The sequence below is a fragment of the Vulpes lagopus genome, chromosome 8 (genome assembly GCF_018345385.1).
Source record: "Vulpes lagopus strain Blue_001 chromosome 8, ASM1834538v1, whole genome shotgun sequence".
Lineage (NCBI taxonomy): Eukaryota > Metazoa > Chordata > Mammalia > Carnivora > Canidae > Vulpes > Vulpes lagopus.
The window spans coordinates 120,903,590-120,925,034 of record NC_054831.1 but is presented as its reverse complement, the minus strand read 5'-3'; the positions used below and the strand labels follow the sequence as shown (position 1 = coordinate 120,925,034).

Below are 21,445 nucleotides of genomic sequence, written 5' to 3'. Positions count from 1 at the left end.
AAGAAAGAAGAGGGGTGCCTGGGTGACTCAGTTGGCTAAGCATCCGGAGTCTTGATTTCAGCTCAGGTCTTGATCTCAGGGTTATGAGTTCAAGCCCTACATTGGGCTCCATACCCAGTGTGGAGCTTACTTTAAACAAACAAAAAACAACAAAAGAGAGAGAGAGAGAGAGAATGTCCTTGGGCAAACACATAATTCAATCTCAGTCTACTAAGTAACATACCTTGTTTTTTTGTTTGTTTTTTTTTTAGTATAGGAAATTTGAAATATACCCTAAAATTTAAAAAATACTATAATGAACCCTTGTGTACACACCCATCACCCAACTTCAACAGTTATCAACACATGGCCAGTCTTATTTCATCTCTACATCTGCCTACCCCTAAGTTTTTTGAAGCAAATCCTAGACATTAGTATGTGTCTTGTAAAAGTAAGGATTTTTTAGTTTTTAAAATATAACCATAGTCTGCTGGCATTTCTGAATATTGAAGGCAATATTCTAAGATCTGTAAGGGAAAGTTGACTTAAGTACTGATGGGGTGCCTGGCTGGCTCATTTGGACTGTACAATGCTTGATCTCAGGGTTGTGAATTCAAGCCCTACATTGGGTGGAAAGATGGCTTAAAAAAAATAAAATCTTAAGAAAAAATAATTACTGACATATAGTGGATACAGTGTTTAGAATTTTTATTGGCACCTAAAGATTATGCATGCTTATTTAAATTCACTTGTTTGGGAATTTCATTTCTTACCTACACACATATTCATAGTTGTTGCCCTTTGAGAAAGGGTAATGAGGAAGAATTAGCAGAAGATTCTTTTGTGCATGGCAGCTTTATTTTCTCTTGGAGTCATTGTTTCTTCTATTTTTCCTAAAGTGCTCTAATTGTCACTTAATCCTAGTCCTCCTAGAGACAGAAAACACTTAGAGACTTAATTATTTTGAAGGTCAGTTCCACTTGTTTTGTGTGTCTTTTTTATTTTCCAAATAATACTGCTTTTTTTGGAAAAGTCTCATTGCTTGATTAGATTATAGGCATCTTTGTACAATACGTTGACTCCCCAATCTACTGTTTACTCTAAATTTGCCATATGAGGGGATCTCTGGGTGGTGCAGCGGTTTAGCGCCTGCCTTTGGCCCAGGGCGCGATCCTGGAGACCCGGGATCGAATCCCACGTCGGGCTTCGGGTGCATGGAGCCTGCTTCTCTCTCTGCCTATGTCTCTGCCTCTTTCTCTCTCTCTCTCTCTCTCTCTCTCTCTCTCTCTCTCTCTGTGTGACTATCATAAATAAATAAAAATTAAAAAAAAAATTGCCATATGAGCTAATGAATACATTTTCAGGTCCTGAATTTTGAGATGGCTGCCAATCAATGCTCAGCTGATTTCTCTAGTTATATTTTATTTTGTTTTACTTATTATTTATTTATTTATTTATTTTATTTAATTTTAAGATTTTATTTATTTATTCATGAGAGATACAGAGAGGGAGAGAGTAGAGACACAGGCAGAGGGAGAAACAGCCTCCATGTAGGGAGCCTGATGTGGGACTTGATCCTAGGACTCCAGGATCGACCCTAGGCCAAAGGCAGGTGCTAAACCGCTGAGCTACCCAGGGATCCCCCATACTTATTTATTTTTTTGAGAGAGAGAACATGTGTGTGTACTTGCCCATGCAGGTGTGTGTTTGGGGGGGGGGGGGTGGCACAGAGGAAAAGAGAGAGAGAATCCCAAGCAGGCTGCACACTGAGTGTGGAGCCTGATACGGGGCTCAATCTTGAGACCCTGAGATCATGACCTGAGCTGAAATCATGAGTCAGACACTTAACTAACTGAGCCACCCAGGCACCCCAGGAAATTTTTTCTTGATAAAACCCTGTTTACTTACAAAAATATAGACTGTACCCCACTTCCCACCACAAGTGCAATTTACTGGCTGTTGAAATTATATATAAATAAGAATTTCTTCTTTTAAAGGATTTGCACATATTGGTCAATTTATTTTTTCTATTTTTTAAAGATTGTATTTATTTCTTCATGAGACACACAGAGAGAGGCAGAGACATAGGCAGAGGGAGAAGCAGACTCCTTGTAGGGAACCCGCTATGGGACTCTATCCCAGGACCCCGGGATCATGCCTTGAGCCAAAGGCAGATGCTCAACTGCTGAGCCACCCACGCGTCCCCATATTGGTCAATTTAGAATGAGTTTACAGAACTTACTTAAAGCAGCGATTTCTCATGTTTATCATAACACTCATTCACTGACTAGCCCTTATTGGGTGCTTTGCTATGTTTTAGTTATATTCGATACACTAGACATACAAAATTGAGTAAATAAATAAGACAGAATCTCTGCTCTCAGGGGCCTCTTAGACTATATCCAAGGGGAGGCAGACAGCTAAACAAACGTATAATATTAAGTGTTATATGTGTTGTGACAAAGTGTAAAGTACAATTGGATCACAAAAGAGGACGTAGGTGATTATACTGGTGGAATATCAGAAAGGAAAAGCATCATAGAGGCTACTCATTAAAAAATAAATAGAGGGGCACCTGATTGGCTCAGTCAGTAAAGCATGCAACTCTTTGTGGTTATAAGTTCAAGGCCCACATTAGGTGTAAAGATGACTTAAAAATAAAATCTTAAGAACAAACAAACAGATAGGAAAGGATGTTCTGGGGAAAGCAGGAAGTGAGATCAAAGATAGAAGGTGTAAAAGAAGATGATAATTCTGGGAGCCACAGATAATTTGGTATGACTGGGGCTTGGATTATAAAGTGGGGTTTAGGGAGAGTTGAAACCAGGGGCCAGATCTTGGAGCAACTTAAATATCTTATTAAGGATTTGAGGCTTTATTGTTACAGCAAGTAGAGGGTTCTTGGAAGGTTTTAAGGAGGGATTTATGTGATCACTCTGGTAGGAATACAGAAGATCCGTAGATGCAAGGAGACTAGTTCAGACTAGAGATGATGCAGCCTGAATTAAGGCAGTAGCAGTGGAAAAAGAGACAAGGAGGCTGGCTGGTGTTAAGGAGATACATCTGGTAGGATTTGGTGGCTGAGTATGTGGGAGTTGAGGAGGAGGAAGAGGGAGAAGTCTGATGTAATTCCCAGGCTTCTGTCTTAGGCTGTAAAGTACTGGTGGTGCCACTAACAAGCATAGGAAATAGAAGAATGGTTTAGGAGAGGGAAGAGAACTTGGTCATTTTATTTTAATTTTTAATTTTTTAAAGATTTTATTTATTCATGAGAGACATACAGAGAGAGGCAGACATAGGCAGAAGGAGAAGCAGGCTCCCTGTGGGGAGCCTGAGGTGGGACTCAATCCAGGGACCCTGAGCCAAAGAAAGACACTCATCCACTGAGCCACCCAGGAATCCCGAGAACTTGGTCATTTTAGACATAATGAATCAGCAAAGTCCTTTGGGACATCCAAATGCATTTATTTATTTAGCAGTTAACTGTATCCTGGTGTGAAATTCAGAGAAGAGGTCTGTGCTAGGGATGTCACCATGGGAGTGAGTGATCACTGATACAAGAGATATTTATTCAGGCAGTGCTTTCAAATAACAAGATGCAATGGTTAATACATGAACTTTATTATAGAAATTAAACATAGGTTGTTAGTGTATTAGGTTATCTGAGCCCATTTCTTAGAAGGTAGAAATATTTATTTATTTATTTATTTATTTATTTATTTATTTATTTATTTATTTATTTATTTATTTATTTATTTATTTATTTATAGAGGGATAGATGGGGATGAGGAGAGGGAAAGTAAGAGAATCTTAAGCAGGCTCCATGCCCAGTGCAGAGACTGATGTGGGGCTTGATCTCACGACTCTGATATCATGACCTGAGTAACAGTCAAGAGTCTGACACTTAACCAACTGAGCCACCCAGGCACCACAGAAGATAGAAACATTTTAGAGAGACTTTCCCTAAGTGATATTTTATTTATTTATTTATTTTTAAAGATTTTATTTATTTGTTCATGAGAGAGAGAGAGAGACTGGCAGAGACATTGGCAGAGGGAAAAGCAGGCTCCATGCAGGGAGCCCGACGTGGAACCCGATCCCGGGACTCCAGGATCAGGACCTGGGCCAAAGGCAGGCGCTAAACCACTGAGCCACCCAGGGATCTCCACTCTCTCTCTTTTCAACTAGGCTTTGCTCATGTCAATAGTTTGGTTATGATGCTTTGAAAAATACTAAAGTACTAAAAAAGACTAAAGTGTCTAGATTCCAACAAAGGACATCAGCTTCTATGGCCAGTGGGTTCTTCCTGTCTTGAAGTATCCAACAGTATTACTTTTAAGTCTTGTTTGGTTAATTCTATAATATAATTTAATCTTATACTTGAAGCAACATTTTATGTCACAAGCATTTAAAGTTATGAAGGCAAAAGTCTGTTGTAAACAGTAACAAGTGGTGATGTAAAGACAGTAGCAAGAGGAACTTTCTTTGAAATGAGGAAAGTTGTTGGATTCATGTTTATGGCAGTAGCTGCTAAGCAGTCCTGGGCAGTTTGGAGTTTAAATACAATGGGGAATTAGTCAAAGCACTAACATAGTTGTAAAGTATATTTATTTTATTCCTTTTGAGATAGATTATAACAAATTTCTTAACCCCATGCTGTGAATATTAATTTTTTCATGATTTATGTAGTTTGTTTATCGATGGACACTTTTACAACAGGATTTATGAACCTGGGTCCGAGAACAACACGGCAGTTGTAGCAGTAGAAACTCACACAATTCACAAAATTGAGGAAGGGATTGGTAAGTCTTTTTGTTACTCCAGTATCTTTGACCTTAGCTTTCTTACTTGAGATTTCATCCCTTTTGTGCCTTACAGTTTTTCCCCCCTACCCCATATGCCCTACCAATAATAATGCAGCCATCAATTTGACATCTCTAGTGCATCTAGAGACACTACTAAGATGCTAGAGCTGTCAGTTGATTGTTTAACATCAGTTTGCTAGGGTGCTGAAAAGATCTTCATCTACAAAAATTCCACAAAGAAATTGGAACCTCAAGGTTGATCCTGTCATTAGGGAAGTTGTTGATGAGAACTTAGGATGTGTTGATTGGAAAGCAGTCAGTGTAAAGAAACTGGGAAAAAAAAAAAAAAAACTTTGAAATTAGACAAACCTGGGTTTATTTATTTATTTTTTTTAAAGATGTATTTATTCATGAGAGACACACAGAGAGAGAGGTGCATAGACACAGGCAGAGGGAGAAGCAGGCTTCATGTAGGGATCCTGATGTGGGACTCCATCCCCGGTCTCCAGGATCACACCCTGGGCTGAAGGCAGCGCTAAACCACTGAGCCCTTGGGGCTGCCCTACAAACCTGAGTTTAAATTCTACTTTCTCACTTCTTAGCTGTGTGTCCTTGGGAAAGTCACTTCACCTTTCTGAGTCCCACCTATATACGTTGAAAACAGTCATTGCCTCACAGGATTGTTGTAAGAACAAAATAAAATTAAGCATGTAAAAGTACATAGGACTGTGTCTGGCACATAGTGTGAGCTTGGTAAGAGAGTTGTTTTGTCAAATTTTTCCAGAAGATTCCAAAACATTCTCAGCCAATGTAAACTGTTAGCTCCTCAGAGGAACCAAGAGATAAGAGATTTTGAATTAAGCTTTTGAGGAAAAGTGTTCAATAAATAACTAAATTTTTTTTTTTCTATTTTCAGATGCAAGCACTATAGAAGCAAATGAGGATATGGAAATTGCTTACCCCATAACTTGTGGGGAGAGCAAAGCCATTCTCCTCTGGAAGAAGTTTGTGTGTCCAGGAATAAATGTGAAATGTGTCAAGGTAATTGTCTTTTCTCCTTATTGGGGTCTATTTGGGGGCTCCTTATTTTCAAAGAGTATAGTTTCACTGCCTCTTCTCTCTTATCTATCATATCAATGTTTTCAGTTTTGTGGCTATAATCCCATGGTGTCACAGAAAAACATAAGGACTTTGGAGTGAAATTGACCTGGGTTCAAGTCCCATGCAGAATACAGGTTTTTTGAGAGCTGAGAACTTGTTTGTCTTGCTCACTGCCATATCCCCAGCACTTAGAATGATGCTTGGCATATTTATCAATAAATGTTTGTTGAATGAATAATAGAGTTTATTGAAAATTATTACTAATAAAAACAAATTTTCATGAGAGCACAAAGTAGAAATAATTGTTTATTCTGTCTCTATTGGTAGCCACTGTACCATCAGTGGCATCATCCTAGAATCATTAAGAATTATAGAGTTTTGAGGCTCTGCATTGATAGTGGTGTCTGTGGTACTTATTCTTTCTACCACATCTTGTCATCAGGGCTGGGTAGATTACTTCAGTTTATTTAAACAGCCTCTGCAGTGTTGGACCCAAGTGCCTGATTTAGGGCATAAATGGATTCAGATGCTAATCAGTGTATTAATCTCTGATCTTACTCCTGTCATATGTAGCTTTGTACCAGGACAGGGCACTGTGCCCAGAGAAGGATCATCTTCTCTGGCACAGCAGGGCAGGAGGCTGGAAGATACAAGGCTATGACTTAAGATGTCATCTGGGTATTTTTTGTACGTAACAAGTAGAGTTATCTTTCTTTCCCTCTTGGCCTGCCTAAGTTGACCTTGGGTTAATTTGGACTTTTCTTTTTACCTTAGTTCAATGATCAGTTGATCAGTCCCAAGCATTTTGTTCATCTGGCTGGCAAGTCCACCCTAAAGGACTGGAAGAGAGCCATTCGTCTGGGTGGAATCATGCTCAGGTGAGCTTTAGTAACAAGCACTTACCAGGGTGCCTGCCTGGTTCAGTCGGAAGAGTATGCAACTCTTGATCTCAGAGCCCCACATTGAGTGTAGAGTTTGCCAAAAATAAATAAATTTAAAAAACAACAAGCACATACCTTTTCTGTTTTTTGTTTTTTTAAAGATTTACTTGTTTTAGAAGGGAGAGCGTGGGGTGGGGAGAGAAAAAGAATCTTTTTTTCTTTATTAAGATTTATTTGTTTATTTTATTTTATTTAAAAGATTTTATATATTTATTCATGAGAGAGACAGAGAGAGAGGCAGAGACACAGGCAGAGGGAGAAGTAGGCTCTCTGTGGGAAGCCTGATATGGGACTCCATCCCCATACCCGGGGTCAATCCCTGAGCCAAAGGCAGATGCTCAACTACTGAGCCACCATGCATCCTTTATTTGTTTATTTTAGAGAAAGAGAGCACAGGAGCAGGATGGACAGAGGGAGAAAAAAAATCTCAAGCAGACTCCATGCTGAGTGGAGCTGGTCCCAGGGCTTGATCTCATGATCAACAACCTGAGTTTATTTTTTTTATTTTTTAATTTATTTTTATTTTTATTTATTTTTATTTTTATTTTTTTTATTTATTTATGATAGTCACAGAGAGAGAGAGAGAGAGAGAGAGAGGCAGAGACACAGGCAGAGGGAGAAGCAGGCTCCATGCACCGGGAGCCTGATGTGGGATTCGATCTCGGGTCTCCAGGATTGCGCCCTGGGCCAAAGGCACGCGCCAAACTGCTGCGCCACCCAGGGATCCCAACGACCTGAGTTTAAACCAAGAGTCAGGGATCCCTGGGTGGCGCAGTGGTTTGGCGCCTGCCTTTGGCCCAGGGCGTGATCCTCGAAACCCGGGATCAAATCCCACATTGGGCTCCTGGTGCATGGAGCCTGCTACTCCCTCTGCCTATGTCTCTGCCTCTCTCTCTCTCTGTATGACTATCATAAGTAAATAAAATTAAAAAAAAAAAATAAATAAACCAAGAGTCAGATGCTTTTGCCACCCAGGCACTCCTGGAAAGAGTCTTAAGTAGACTCTGTGGGGAGCATGGAGCTAGATGCAGGGTTCGATGTCACTACCCTGAGATCTCCACCTGAGCCGAAACCAAGCTGAAACCAAGAGTCAAATGCTTAACCAACTGCACCACCCAGGTGCCCCTCAGCATATACCTTTCAACTAACTTTGGGGGACTTAGTCATGGTAGAATACAAATAATTCCATATTTTTTCTTTAATTTGAAAATTTTATTGCCTCTGAAGAATTGGCTTGGCAATCTGTCTATTGACCTTCATCAACTAGTTTCTTAAAATTCTTTTATTTATTTATTTATTTAGTTAGTTCTTAAAATTCTTATTAGAAAAGGAAGATTGACTTAAATTAACTCTTCCCAGCACGCAGGGCAAATTTATCTGATGTCAGGATGTTAGGATCCTTTCTGGGTGGAGAAGTTCAGGAGTAGATGACAATCCTACTTGAGATCACCAAGCATAGGCAGGGCTAAACCTGCTGCTGAGTAAGTGTGCCAACCATGAATTGTGGGCTGACCGACAAGTTCTGTGATAATCTGGTAAAATAGAGAGTGCTATTAATAGTAACTCATACTCAGTGAATGCAATCCTTGCCTTCATTGTACCACAGAAATAAACTTCAGAATGTGTAATACCCTCATCCCCATCTCTTTATGCAACAAGCTTATTGTAACTTTCCCCCCTCTAGTGAAGATTAACATTAATTAGTATTCTTTGAGCACTCACCTATTGATAGAAATTTTTAAATGTGGCCAGGAATGGAAAGTTGCCCACAGAACATGTATCAACAGCCACAAGAGCATCCTACCCTTTGTCTTTAATTCTTTTTAAGGGATCTGTCCTAAGAAAAATCTGTAGTGCTTATAGAGATTCAGACATAGAGGTGTTCATTGCAGGGGTGCCTGGGTGGCCCAGTTGTCAAGTACTTGGCTTTCAACTCAGGTCATGAACCCAGGGTCCTGGGATTGGGTCCTGGGATGGAGCCCCATATTAGGCTCCCTGCTCAGCTGGTTGTCTACTTCTCCCTCTGCCCCTCACTCCGCTCCTGCTCTCTCTCTCAAATAAATAAATAAAATCTTAAAAAAAAAAAAAAAAAGATGTTCATTGCAACATTGTTGAAAATTATGGTCTGCTTTAGGGACACCTGAGTGGCTAAATCAGTTAAGCATCTGCCTTTGGCATAGTTTGTGATGCCAGGGTATCAGTAGGGAGCCTGCTTCTACCTCTCCCTCCGTCCCTCCCCCTATTTGTGCTTGATTTTTTTTCTCTCTCTCTCAAATAAAAAAAAATATTTTAGAAAAAGAAAAGATAGGGGTGCCTGGGTGGCTCAGTCAGTTAAGTGTCTGCCTTTGGCTAAGGTCACGATCCTAAGGCCCTGGGATCAAGCCACATCAGGCTTCCTGCTTGTAAAGTGCCCACTTCTACCTCTCCCTCTGCTGCTCCCCCTACTTGTGGGTGTGTGCTTTCTCTCTCTCTTACTCTCTTTGTCAAATAAAATCTTTCAAAAAATAAATTTATGGCTTATCTAAATATATATGATGTCATTTCTAAAGAGATTTTACATGGAAAAATGCTTATGACGTAAAGAAAGAAAGAAAAAAATATAAAATTGGGGGTGCCTGGTGGCTTCGTAGAGCATGCAACTCTTAATTTGGGGTTTGTGAGTTCAACCCACCCCCCCATGCTGGGTGTAGAGCTCACTTATATAGTTCCATATATATATATATATATATAAAATCTTAAAAAAAAAAAAAGGGCAGCCCCGGTGACACAGCGGTTTAGCACCGCCTGCAGCCCAGGGCGTGATCCTGGAGACCCTGGATCCAATCCCACATTGGGCTCTCTGTATGGTGCCTGCTTCTTCCTCTGCCTGTGTCTCTGCTTCTCTCTCTCTCTGTCTCTATGAATAAATAAATAAAAAATCTTAAAAAAAAAATACACACACACACACACACACACACACACATATGTACACACATATCCAAAGGGGCACCTGGATGGCTCCATTGGTTAAGTGTCTGACTCCTGCTTTCAGCTTGGGTCTTGATCTCAGGGTCGTGAGTTTACGTGAGTTCAAAATACATAATATTTGTATATATTATATATTACATATATACTGTATATATATATTACAGTATAATTTTATCTTATTTTATTTTATTATTATTATTTTTTAAAGATTTTATTTATTCACAAGAGACACAGAGAGAGAGAGAGGCAGAGACACAGGCAGAGGGAGAAGCAGACTCCATGCAGGGAGCCCGACATGGAACTTGATCCCGGGACTCCAGGATCATGCTCTGGGACAAAGGCAGGCTCTAAACTGCTGAGCTACCTGGGGATCCCCTACAGTGTGATTTTAGACTGTAGACACACATATATGTACTTAAAATTTAATGGAAGAAAATACGCCAAAATATTAATGTTATTTCTGTGTTGTTGGATTTTTTAAAGGGCAGCAGTTTTCCTTATAGTTTTCTGTATTTTTCACAGAAACTATTAATTTTTCTTCACATATTATTTTAATAGACACATTAAAAATTATTTTAGATGACTTGTATATAGAAATCAGTAGTTGAATAAGATTGGTAAGGAGTACTTTTAACTTTCATTGTTGTTATTCTTGGCCTGTTCTTTTTCCCAGAAAAACAAGCACATGCCAACTTTCCCCAAATGTAAGAAGGAATCAATGCCTGAAAGGTCTTTAGTGAAAGCCAAGTAACATAACATAGAGTTTAGTATAATGAAAATACCCCATGGTTTTGCTCATGGCCTATAATAACAATGTCTTGTGAATCTAGTTATAAGAGCATTTTATAGTGGGGGTATAGTATAATCAACTTGCTATGTATTTATAGAGTTTTATATTTTTTTATTTTTATTATTTTATTTTATTTTTTTAATTAAGGAAAGGAATGTGCTCAAGTTTTATGTCTTCAGTAGCAGCAACAGATATTGCTGGTCTAGGAATACTAATACATCAGAATCCCATCATAAAATTCTTATTCCCGTGTAGCATTTCTCAGTTGTGCTGAGATATATGAATTAGTCTTTTCCCATTTTGGGTTTGGTTTCAGTGAGATTCTACAGGGACACTTAGATATTGTCAGGAATGTGTCCCTAACTAAAGCTTGGTGATAATGGGAAATAAGAGAATACTCATTATGAACACACTAGGGAGGATAGAGGAGTACATGTAAATGTGGGCAGGATCAAAATTTTATAATCCCGATTAGAATTTTTGCAACCTAATGACTTTTAATGACATTAGGTTTCATTAATCTATGGAGTAGATACAGTAACTTTGTTTCTATTTGTCCTAGAGGCCTAGTTCCATCTAGATGTAGTGCAGGCTGAACTAGTAGTACTTTTTGTCTCCTTTACACAGGAAAATGATGGACTCTGGACAGATTGACTTTTACCAACATGACAAGGTTTGCTCCAATACCTGCAGAAGCACCAAATTTGACCTTCTGATCAGCAGTGCAAGAGCTCCAGTGCCAGGACAGCAGACAAGTGTGGTGCAGACACCCACTTCGGCCGATGGTAGGGGGTAGGAAACCACCTGAAACCCGAGTGTTTTTTAGTAACACATTTCCCTTTCTCTTTTGTGTTTCTTAATTTTAATTCTCATGAGCACTGATGTCCCTGTAAGGTATGCTAATCTTGGGTGCAATTCCATACTTTAGAAACAGATCTCTTTGTTTTCTCCCAGATGATTCCTATTGGCCATACTTCCTTACTGTTTCTTTCTAACTATGCATGATAAACATAAGAAAGATGGTTCAGAGATGCTTGGGTGGCTCAGTCAGTTAAGCATCCAACTCTTGATTTTAGCTCAGGTCATAATCTCAGGGTTGTGAGATCAACCTCCATGTCAGGCCCTGTGCTGGGTGTGGAGGCTGCTTAAGATTCTCTCTCTCTCTCTTTCTCTTTCTCCTGCCCCTTCCCTGCATGTGTGTGTGTGTGTGTGTGTGTGTGTGTGTGTACACATGCATTCTCTCTGTCTCTCAAAAGAAAGAAAGATGGTTCAGTGGTTATTATGTTTATTCAATGGTCTCATTTTGATGCTACTTGGCATACCTTTGAAATTAGATTGTTTTGAAAATCCTTTGTTCTGGGATCCCTGGGTGGCTCAGCGGTTTAGTGCCTGCCTTTGGCCCAGGGCGTGATCCTGGACTCCCCAGGATCGAGTCCCACATCGGGCTCTCTGCATGGAGCCTGCTTCTCCCTCTGTTTGTATCTCTCTCTCTCTCTGTCTCTCTCTCTCTGTCTCTCATAAATAAATAAATAAAATCTTAAAAAAAAAATAAAATCCTTTGTTCTGCTGGTGGTCAAGGCAGGAGGGTAGATTAGAATGGTGAATGGTTTTCAACTGTTGAGCTGAGATGTATCAAAGATAATGTATGGCTGGCTGGACTAGCCTCTGGAGACTGCGGTAAGGCTCAAAGAGCTCTGCTTGGAAGGGATCCATATAACCAAGTTGAGGCTTCCTCACAAATGAGGCAGGATGGGCATACGCTTAATTTCAGTATTGTTGACCTCGGGACTAAGCTCTCTGCCCTGCTCTAGGGAAGATGGAGCTACATGGGATAATTACTAAGGATTCAGTTAGTCCAGGGGCACCCAGTTGGCTCAGTTGGAAGAATGTGCAACTCTTGATCTCAGGGTCATGAGTTCAAGTCCCATATTGGGTGTAGAGGTTACATAAATAAGTAAATAAACTTTAAATAAAGATTCAGTTAGTCCAGCTGAAGACTTAACACAGTTAAGATTCTTATCTCAGCTACTTCCAGAAGGCTTATAACTATGCCTGATGGTCACAAGGATACTAACAGATGTAAGGGAAATAACATGTTTTAAAAATGACGTCTCAAGGTTTCTTTTGGTCAGCCCTAATATTCTATAAGTAACCACTGGGTGAGCAGTAACCACTGGGTGAGCAGAAGCCTAATCTCCTGGAACCTAAGTTCCCTTCAGGAGAGTATTAAATATCTAGCAGATTGAATTTTTGTGAGTCTTTCACTTAAAAAGTAAGAAATGCTATGAAATTTTTTACTTCTTTTATTTGCTGAAACTCCTTTAGTATTATTTTTTTGCTTGATTATTAATATTCTCCAGAATGTGGAGTCCACACTCATCTATATATCTATCTGGATCAGTTTGATATTTCTCAATTCTCTTTGTTTAAAATCTTAATGTATGAGGGGTGCCTGGCTGGCTCAGTCAAAAGAGCACATGACTTCTGATCTCAGGGTCATGAGTTTGAGCCTCATGTTGAGTGGAAAGATGACTTAAAAAAAATAACAAACTAAAATCTTAATACACTTTTTAAAAAGGATTTTATTTATTCGTGAGAGACAGAGAGAGAGGCAGAGACATAGAGGGAGAAGCAGGCTCCCTGTGGGGAGCCTGATGTGGGACGATCTGGGGACCCCAGGATGGCACCCTGAGCCAAAGGCAGACAGGCACTCAACTACCCAGGCATCCCAATACACAATATTAATAGGAAAAGTTCTTTTCTTCTGTGAATCTATTATTCTTGGATCTCTTATATGATTTTTTAGGTCTCATTTCTCTTGCTTTCTCTTACATAGCCTGATAAATAAGCTATATAGCAACTTCTGATAGTCTAGATGGTTAGTATCAAATATGCTTGTAGTAGGGCTGTTGGCTAAGCACCATACTTTTCTCTTAAATTATTTCAGGCCCTCTTCATCCTCACTAAATCTGGGCAGATAGCCTGGCAATCATGCTCACCTTCAGTTTTTTTTTAAAAAACGCCTGCTCAGGAAGCAGATTGCTCTTTTGTGATTTTATAAGTTATCTTTCACTTTCTATTAAGAGTAAGAAGAAAGCATTTTCTTTTGAAAGAAGGTTTTCTTTAGAAAATCCGATATTTGTCCTGGCTTACCAAAGATTCTAGTTTTTACTATATGGACCTCAAGGCAAAAAGGCCAGAATGTTAAAATAATAGGGTCTCTTCAGCTGTATGAGAAAAAGGATCGCTATGACTTTTTCATGAAATTCACTGGCTTTACCTCTGATGGACTACTTTTAGGTAGTATCACACAGATTGCCATCTCGGAAGAGAGCATGGAAGAGGCAGGGCTGGAATGGAACTCCGCTCTCACTGCTGCTGTCACCATGGCTACAGAGGAGGGTGTGAAGAAAGACTCAGAGGAAATATCAGGTACTTTTCTATGTGGCTCAGATATCTTGCAGGGTTTTGTTACTCTTCTCACCATTATGATTAGGGACACAATAGGTCTCTTAATTACTTTTGCTGATTTTTCTCATGCATATTGATTTAATTGTAGCTACAAACATTTTATTATAATCCATGCCACAACAGCCATGCACAGTCACATTTTACATAGGAGAAAAATTGAGATTCGAAACAGTTCAGCAGCTTGCCTAAGACCAGTCACCCAACCAATAGTGTCAGAGCCAAATTCAGCTGTTTGACTCTGTAGTCAGTGCGTTTCATCCTGTCAAACTGCCTCCAACTTTGGAACATTTCTTAGATAAACCAAGCTGCAAGATGTTAAAAGAAAAAAAATAGGTAGCAGGTGGTGTAGAGGATGGTGATTCATGATGATTCACTTAGAGGGGACCAGGAAAGGTTTCACATTATCCTCCATTCATTAATTCACTTGAAAAATATTTATTGCTGCCTATTTTTAGTTGGCACTGTTGTCAACATAGATGAAAAGACAGCCTCTGCCCTTAAGGAGCTTATAATCCCACCTATTCAACTGTTTTACTTTATCTTGTAAGTATAAGACTAGAGAGAGTATGGTTGATCCTTGAACAATGTGATGGTTTGGGGCACCAACCTCCTGTGCAGTTGAAAATCCGAGTGTGGGACGCTTGGGTGGTTCAGCAATTGAGCATCTGCCTTTGGCTCAGGTTGTGATCCCGTGGTCCTGGGATTGAGTCCCACCAAATCAGGTTCCCTGCATGGAGCCTGCTTCACCCTCAGGAGCAGAGGGGGGGGAATAAAATAAAATAAAAATAAAATAAAATAAAGATTTTATTTTAAATAAAATCTTAAAAAAAAAAAAAAAGTCATAAGATAAATTTACATCACTAGACTGTATTTATTGAAAAAAATTTGTATATAAGTGGACCTTCACAGTTCACACTATGTTGTACAAGGCTTACCTATATATCTCTAACTTAATGTATTTATTATTTAACTTTTAAGATATTAAATACTATTTAATTTTAAATTAAATTATTTAAATAAATAATACTTAGTATTTATTTAATATATTTTTTAAAGATTTTATTTATTTATTCATGAGAGACACAGAGAGAGAGAGAGGCAGAGACACAGGCAGAGGGAGAAGCAGGCTCCATGCAGGGAACCCGACGTGGGACTTGATCCCAGGTCTTCAGGATCAGGCCCTGGGCCAAAGGCAGCACTAAACCGCTGAACCACGCAGGCTGCCCTTATTTAATATCTTTATTGGAGGAAGATAACCCACTCCCTATAGCCAAAGCCATGACAAATTGAGGCAATTACCTCAAGTCCCTATGATGCTGAAGAGGCCAAATAATTGGGTACCAACTTAGAGGGGCAGCTAGTATTCCAAAAGCTTCTTCCTTTTTCCCAGAAATGGCTCAACAAGAAATCATTTCAGATTAAAATAATTTCAAGTTTAACTTGTAGAGATGTGCCTAAGTACCGTAGCATCTCTTATTTACCTTCTGTCTTATTTCTCTTGTGTCAGAGGACACTTTGATGTTCTGGAAAGGAATAGCTGATGTAGGTCTGATGGAAGAGGTTGTCTGCAATATACAGAAGGAAATAGAGGAGCTACTCAGGGGAGTTCAGCAGCGGCTCATTCAGGCTCCCTTCCAGGTAACAGGTAAGTGCCCTAATTCTAACAACAGTGGTCATTATTGAACACTAACAACTGTAAGCAGATCCTGTTAGCCTCATGAAAACACTGGGGTATTATTATCCCCATTTTACAGATTAGGAAATGAAGGTTCGTACAAGTTGTTTTTTTTTTTTAGTGTTATGTGCTGCCGAAGTGAGCACAGGTTCGTACAAGTTAAGTTACTTGTCCAGAGTTCATAAGAAGGTTTTGAACTCAAGTCTGGTCATACTTTTTCCACAGGTAATTTTTACTTTTATAAATGGTGCCAGAAAGCAGGCTTTCTCTCTCTGTTACATATATATAGATAGAGTCTGAAAATTGGAGAAAGCTACCTGGTTTTAGACAAGTCTCATATTCTGTCAGTTTAGGGTTTCCAGAACTATTATTTGCACTTACAGCTGTGTCTGAATACCCTTTGGGCACTTCCTGCTATGCATAATGTAAAAGGATATTCTAATCATCTGATACAAAAGGGTCATGATAATGGGGTGCCTGGTTGGCTCAGTTGGTGGAGCATGTGACTCTTAATCTTGGGGTCATGAGTTTGAGCCCCACATTGGGGGTAGAATGTATTTTTTAAAAAAGTTAGAATAATATCTCATAAGCTTGTGTGTCAGTGAGTTCCTAGATTTGTTACTTGTGTCTTATTACCTCTTTATAATTCCTACATTATATAAATACACTTAAACTTTACAGTAAAGTCTTTTTTTTTTTTTTTTTTTTATGTGCTTGGTGGAATAAAAAAAGCAAGTAACATAGAAAGCAGGGATGAGGGATCCCTGGGTGGCGCAGCGGTTTGGCGCCTGCCTTTGGCCCAGGGCGCGATCCTGGAGACCCGGGATCGAATCCCACATCAGGCTCCCGGTGCATGGAGCCTGCTTCTCCCTCCGCCTGTGTCTCTGCCTCTCTCTCTCTCTCTGTGACTATCATAAATAAATAAAAAATTAAAAAAAAAAAAAAAAAAGAAAGCAGGGATGACTCTTTTAGATAGGGTGGTCAAGGAAGGCCTCTCTAAAGGTGGCATTTGAACTGAAGAAGCTAGCCATGTGATGAACTGGGAGAAGGAACATTTCAGGGAGAAGGAACAAAGACCTTGAAGTTGCAATGGGCCTGATGGGTTCAAAGAATTAGAGAAGCATGGAGGCAGCCACAGTGGAATAGGGTATGGGAGAATGATAGGTGACGAGGTTGAAGGGCAATAAAGAGGATATTTTAGATAAGCTTTGGTTAGAATTTTTTTTTTTTTTAAGATTTTATTTTTATTCATGAGAGGCACACAGAGAGAAGGCAGAGATACAGGTAGAGGGAGAAGCAGGCTCCATGCAAGGAGCCCATATGGGACTTGATCCCAAGACTCCGGGATCATGCCCTGTGCCAAAGGCAGATGCTCAATCGCTGAGCCACCCAGGTGTCCCTAAACTTTGGTTTTATTTTAAGGTGATGGTAAGCTATCATAGTGCTTTTGAGCAGGGGAATAAAGTGATAACATTTATGTATATTTTTATATTTTCTATATAATTATATATTTTTTATATTTTTAAAAGATCACTTTGGTTGCTCTATGGAGAATATACTGTGGGGCAAGAAATCAGTTGGGAGGGGTGCCTGGCTAGCTCAGTTGGTGGAGAGTGCAACTCTTGCTCTCAGGGTTGTGAGTTTGAGCCCAACATTGGGCCTGGAGCTTACTTAAAAAAAAGACATGAGGGCAGCCCTGGTGGCTCAGTGGTTTAGCACTGCCTTCAGCCCAGGGTGTGATCCTGGAGACCCAGGATCCAGTCCCATGTCAGGCTCCCCGCATGGAGCCAGCCTGCTTCTCCCTCTGCCTGTGTCTCTGCCTCTCTCTCTCTCTCTCTCTCTCTCTCTCTCTCTGTGTGTGTCTCTCATGAATAAATAAATAAAATCTTAAAAGAAAACAAAACAAAAAAAAAAAAATGAGAAGAAATCAGGAGACTCTTGAAAGAATTACTCCAGACAAGAGATGATGGTGGCATGGCTTAGAGGTGATAGAGGTAAAACCTGGGAAGAAGTTATCATATTGGGGATATAACTTGAATGTGAAACTGATAAGTCCTACTGATGGATTGGATGTAGAGTAAAAGAGAAAGACAGAAATCCAGGATAACTCCTACATTTTTGGCCTGAGCCATGAATAGTGACACCGTTTCCTGAGATGAAGATCACTGGGAGAGGACATCAAAGTTAGTAGTTGGATTTTTATTTTTTTGTTTAAAATATTTTATTTATTTATTCATGAGAGACACACAAAGAGAGGCAGAGACACAGGCAGAGGGAGAAGCAGGCTCCATGCAGGGATCCTGATACAGACTCAATCCCAGGACCAGAATCACACCCTGAGCCGAAGGCAGACACTCAACCACTGAGCCACCCAGGCATCCCAGTAGTTAGATTTTTGTTGTTTTTAAAGTAGGCTCCAGGGCAGCCCCGGTGGCACAGCAGTTTATTGCTGCCTTCAGCCCGGGGTGTGATCCTGGAGACCGTCCCACGTCAGGCTCCTTGCATGGAGCCTGCGCCTCCCTCTGCCTGTCTCTCTGCCTGTCTCTCTCTCTCTGTCATGAATAAATAAATAAATAAATCTTTAAAAAAAATAATAAAGTAGGTTCCATAGCCAGTATATAGGGCTTAAACTCATGACCCTGAAATCAAGAGACACACACTCTTCTGACTGAGCCCGCCAGGCACCCCTCAAAGTTAGTTTGGACTTGGGGCACCTGGCCGGCTCAGTGGGTGGAGCATGTGATTTGTGATCTCAGGGTTGTGAGTTCAAGCCCCACGTTAGGTGTAGAGCTTACTTAAAAAAAAAAAAAAAAGGGAAGAAAAGAAAAAAGAAAATAATTCGTTTTGACTTGCTAAATGCTTATGCGGCTTTCAAATGGAGATGTCACTCAGCTAGATGGAAGTATGAGTCTGGCACACAGGAAAGAGGTTAGGGTTGGAGATCTGCATGTGGGAGTTCTCAGCATGTACATGTTATTTAAAAACATGAGACTGGGATCCCTGGGTGGCTCAGTGGTTTGGCACCTGCCTTCGGCCCAGGGCTTGATCCTGGAGTCCCACTCATTGAGTCCCACATCAGGCTCCCTGCATGGAGCCTGCTTCTCCCTCTGCCTTGTCTCTGCCTCTCCCTCTCTCTCTCTCTCTCTCTCTGTGTCTCTCATAATAAATAAATAACATCTTTAAAAAAATTGGGCAGCCCCGGTGGCACAGCGGTTTAGCACCACCTGCAGCCTAGGGTGTGATCCTGGAGACCGGGGATCGAGTCCATGTCAGGCTCCCTGCATGGAGCCTGCTTCTCCCTCTGCCTGTGTCTCTGCCTCTCAGTCTCTCTCTGTCTCTGAATAAAATAGATAAATCTTTTTTTTTTTTTAATTTTTTTTTTTTATTATTTATTTATGATAGTCACAGAGAGAGAGAGAGAGGCAGAGACATAGGCAGAGGGAGAAGCAGGCTCCATGCACCGGGAGCCCGACGTGGGATTCGATCCTGGGTCTCCAGGATCGCGCCCTGGGCCAAAGGCAGGCGCCAAACCACTGCGCCACCCAGGGATCCCAAAATAGATAAATCTTAAAAAAAAATTAAAAATAAAAGCATGGAACTAGATGAGATGACTAGGGAAGAGAGTTATGGGTGGAGAAGTGGTCTGAGTTAAGGAAGTAATGACCACAACTACTGACAATGCTTTCAAAAAGTTTTGTATAAAGAGGAACAGAGATAATGCTATGAATAACATTGCATACCAGTTCTCATGTCTGATACTTAAAATATGATACTTTTAAAAAAATTATATTTATTTATTTGAGAGAGAGAGAGAGAGAGAGAGAGAGTGAGCAGGGGGAAGAATAGAGAAAGAGGGACAAGCAGACTTTTTGCTGAGTGCAGAGCCCAATGTGGAGCTTGATCTCACAACCCTGAGAGCATGACCTGAGCCAAAATCAAGGGTTGGACACTTAACCAACTGAGCCACTCAGGTGCCTCTAAAATATGTTACTTCTAATCTTCATATCTGTCTTGCCAAGTAAGTATTATTAGGCCCTTTTTTTCAGTTGAGAAAACTGAGGAGTGAAATGACTTAACTAAGTTTACATAGATAGGAAACCATAAAACCGAGATTCAACCTTAGCTCTATCTGGCACAATGACCATGTTTTCTAAATCAGAAGTCAGAACTTATAACCAGATGCAAGATTTTTTTATTTTTGTATTTATTTATATCGAAAGATGTATAAAGTTGTAACGATTAAAAAAAAGTTATAACAATTAAATCAAAGTTAATTATACATGTGGTACATCTTTGCCAAAATTTCTAAAAATGCAATTGAATAATACTGTCATTTCTGAGTTGTTTCATATTTAATAAGCAGCACAACACAGGGCTGGGGGAACACTTCTGTTTTAACTTGACAGGCATATCTTTGTTTTAAATAGACGCTGCTGTTCTCAACAATGTAGCACATACATTTGGCCTAATGGACACGGTGAAGAAGGTTTTGGACAACAGAAGGAACCAAGTAGAACAGGGAGAAGAGCAGTTTCTCTATGCTCTGACAGGTGTGTATAACTTCTGTTTCTTCCTAGGTGATATTATAGTAATATCCTTGAGTCTTGCCATTTCTTTGTAGACTTGATTCTTCCCTCTCTAACTTCCTTCCTCATCATGGTCCTCCTTCTGTATCTTTTAGAAGGTTAAGATGTCTACTCAGTTGCTCCATTAATCCAGTAATATCAGTGGCAGAAGAAACAAATTGGCCCTTGTCTTTGTTATATTACATTGTTATCTTTTGATAAATTTAGCACCTTCTCCATTATTTGTGATAATCAGAAATTATGAGCATATGAATAATTTAACTCCTTTTATCAAGTACTTAATTTGTACTGTCTCCAAACTAGGTTGTAGAAATATAATGTTGACTAAGATAGCCTCACTCTCTACATGGTCTTTAAGGAGCTCAAGAGAAAGCAGACATAGAAATAAGTGCAAAAAGTAGTCAGTTTTGTAACTGGGGCATATAGTGGGTATGGATAGTGGAAGAACAAAGGAAGTTGTCACTTACATCCAAAGAGAATCAAGAAAAGGTTTTGGGTAAAGCAGGTCAAAGAAAACAACTCAGATTATCATCTTTGAATAATGTAGAATATATTATAGTTAGTCATGAAGGCAAAAGACAAGATTATTTGGTTAAGGGAAAAATAAGTTATGTTGTCTTAAACTCATTTTTATACTCAATATATATTTTAAACTCGTTTTACAGAGTACTCTGAGACCCTTTTTATTTAATCCTCCTAAGAATGTTATAAGCTATTATCCCTCTTTTATAGATGACCCAGTAGAGAGACAAGGAGGATAAATGATTTGCCTTGGGGCCACATCAGTACTTGGCAATGAAGCCTGGAATAGAATTTGGCTTTCTTATTCCTAATCCAGCGCTTTCACCTTGAAACTTCACACCATCCAAAAAATGGTTTTTCTTAAGAATCTGGGCTTCTGGTTCTTTGTATTTTTTTTTTTAAAGATAGGTTTAATCATAGTATACGTAAAGATTTGTTTTCTGCTTTTTTCACTGTGACATATTAATACTTTCCCAAGTTGCTACACAGTACTTTACCTAGACATTCTTCTAGGGATGACATTTAAATTTTCAGACTTTTCTTCAGTAGTTTATTTTGTTGCAGTGAACTTGTATGAATATAACTTTTTCTTTTTATATCCTTTTATT

General features: G+C 39.6%; 1 protein-coding gene across 9 annotated transcripts in view; it reads left to right on the top strand.

The window, feature by feature from the left end:
- Positions 1–21,445, top strand: part of GMEB1 (glucocorticoid modulatory element binding protein 1) — a 43,351-nt gene that overhangs the window by 16,953 nt on the left and 4,953 nt on the right. For 8 of the 9 annotated variants that reach the window (XM_041767893.1, XM_041767896.1, XM_041767891.1 and 5 more), the window contains 7 exons: positions 4,669–4,781; positions 5,701–5,825; positions 6,660–6,763; positions 11,211–11,368; positions 13,884–14,015; positions 15,562–15,699; positions 20,157–20,279. In XM_041767893.1, coding sequence (XP_041623827.1) covers positions 4,669–4,781; positions 5,701–5,825; positions 6,660–6,763; positions 11,211–11,368; positions 13,884–14,015; positions 15,562–15,699; positions 20,157–20,279 — 893 coding nt within the window. The remainder of the gene's footprint in view (positions 1–4,668; positions 4,782–5,700; positions 5,826–6,659; positions 6,764–11,210; positions 11,369–13,883; positions 14,016–15,561; positions 15,700–20,156; positions 20,280–21,445) is intronic. The other variant, XM_041767897.1, reaches the window with a different exon arrangement.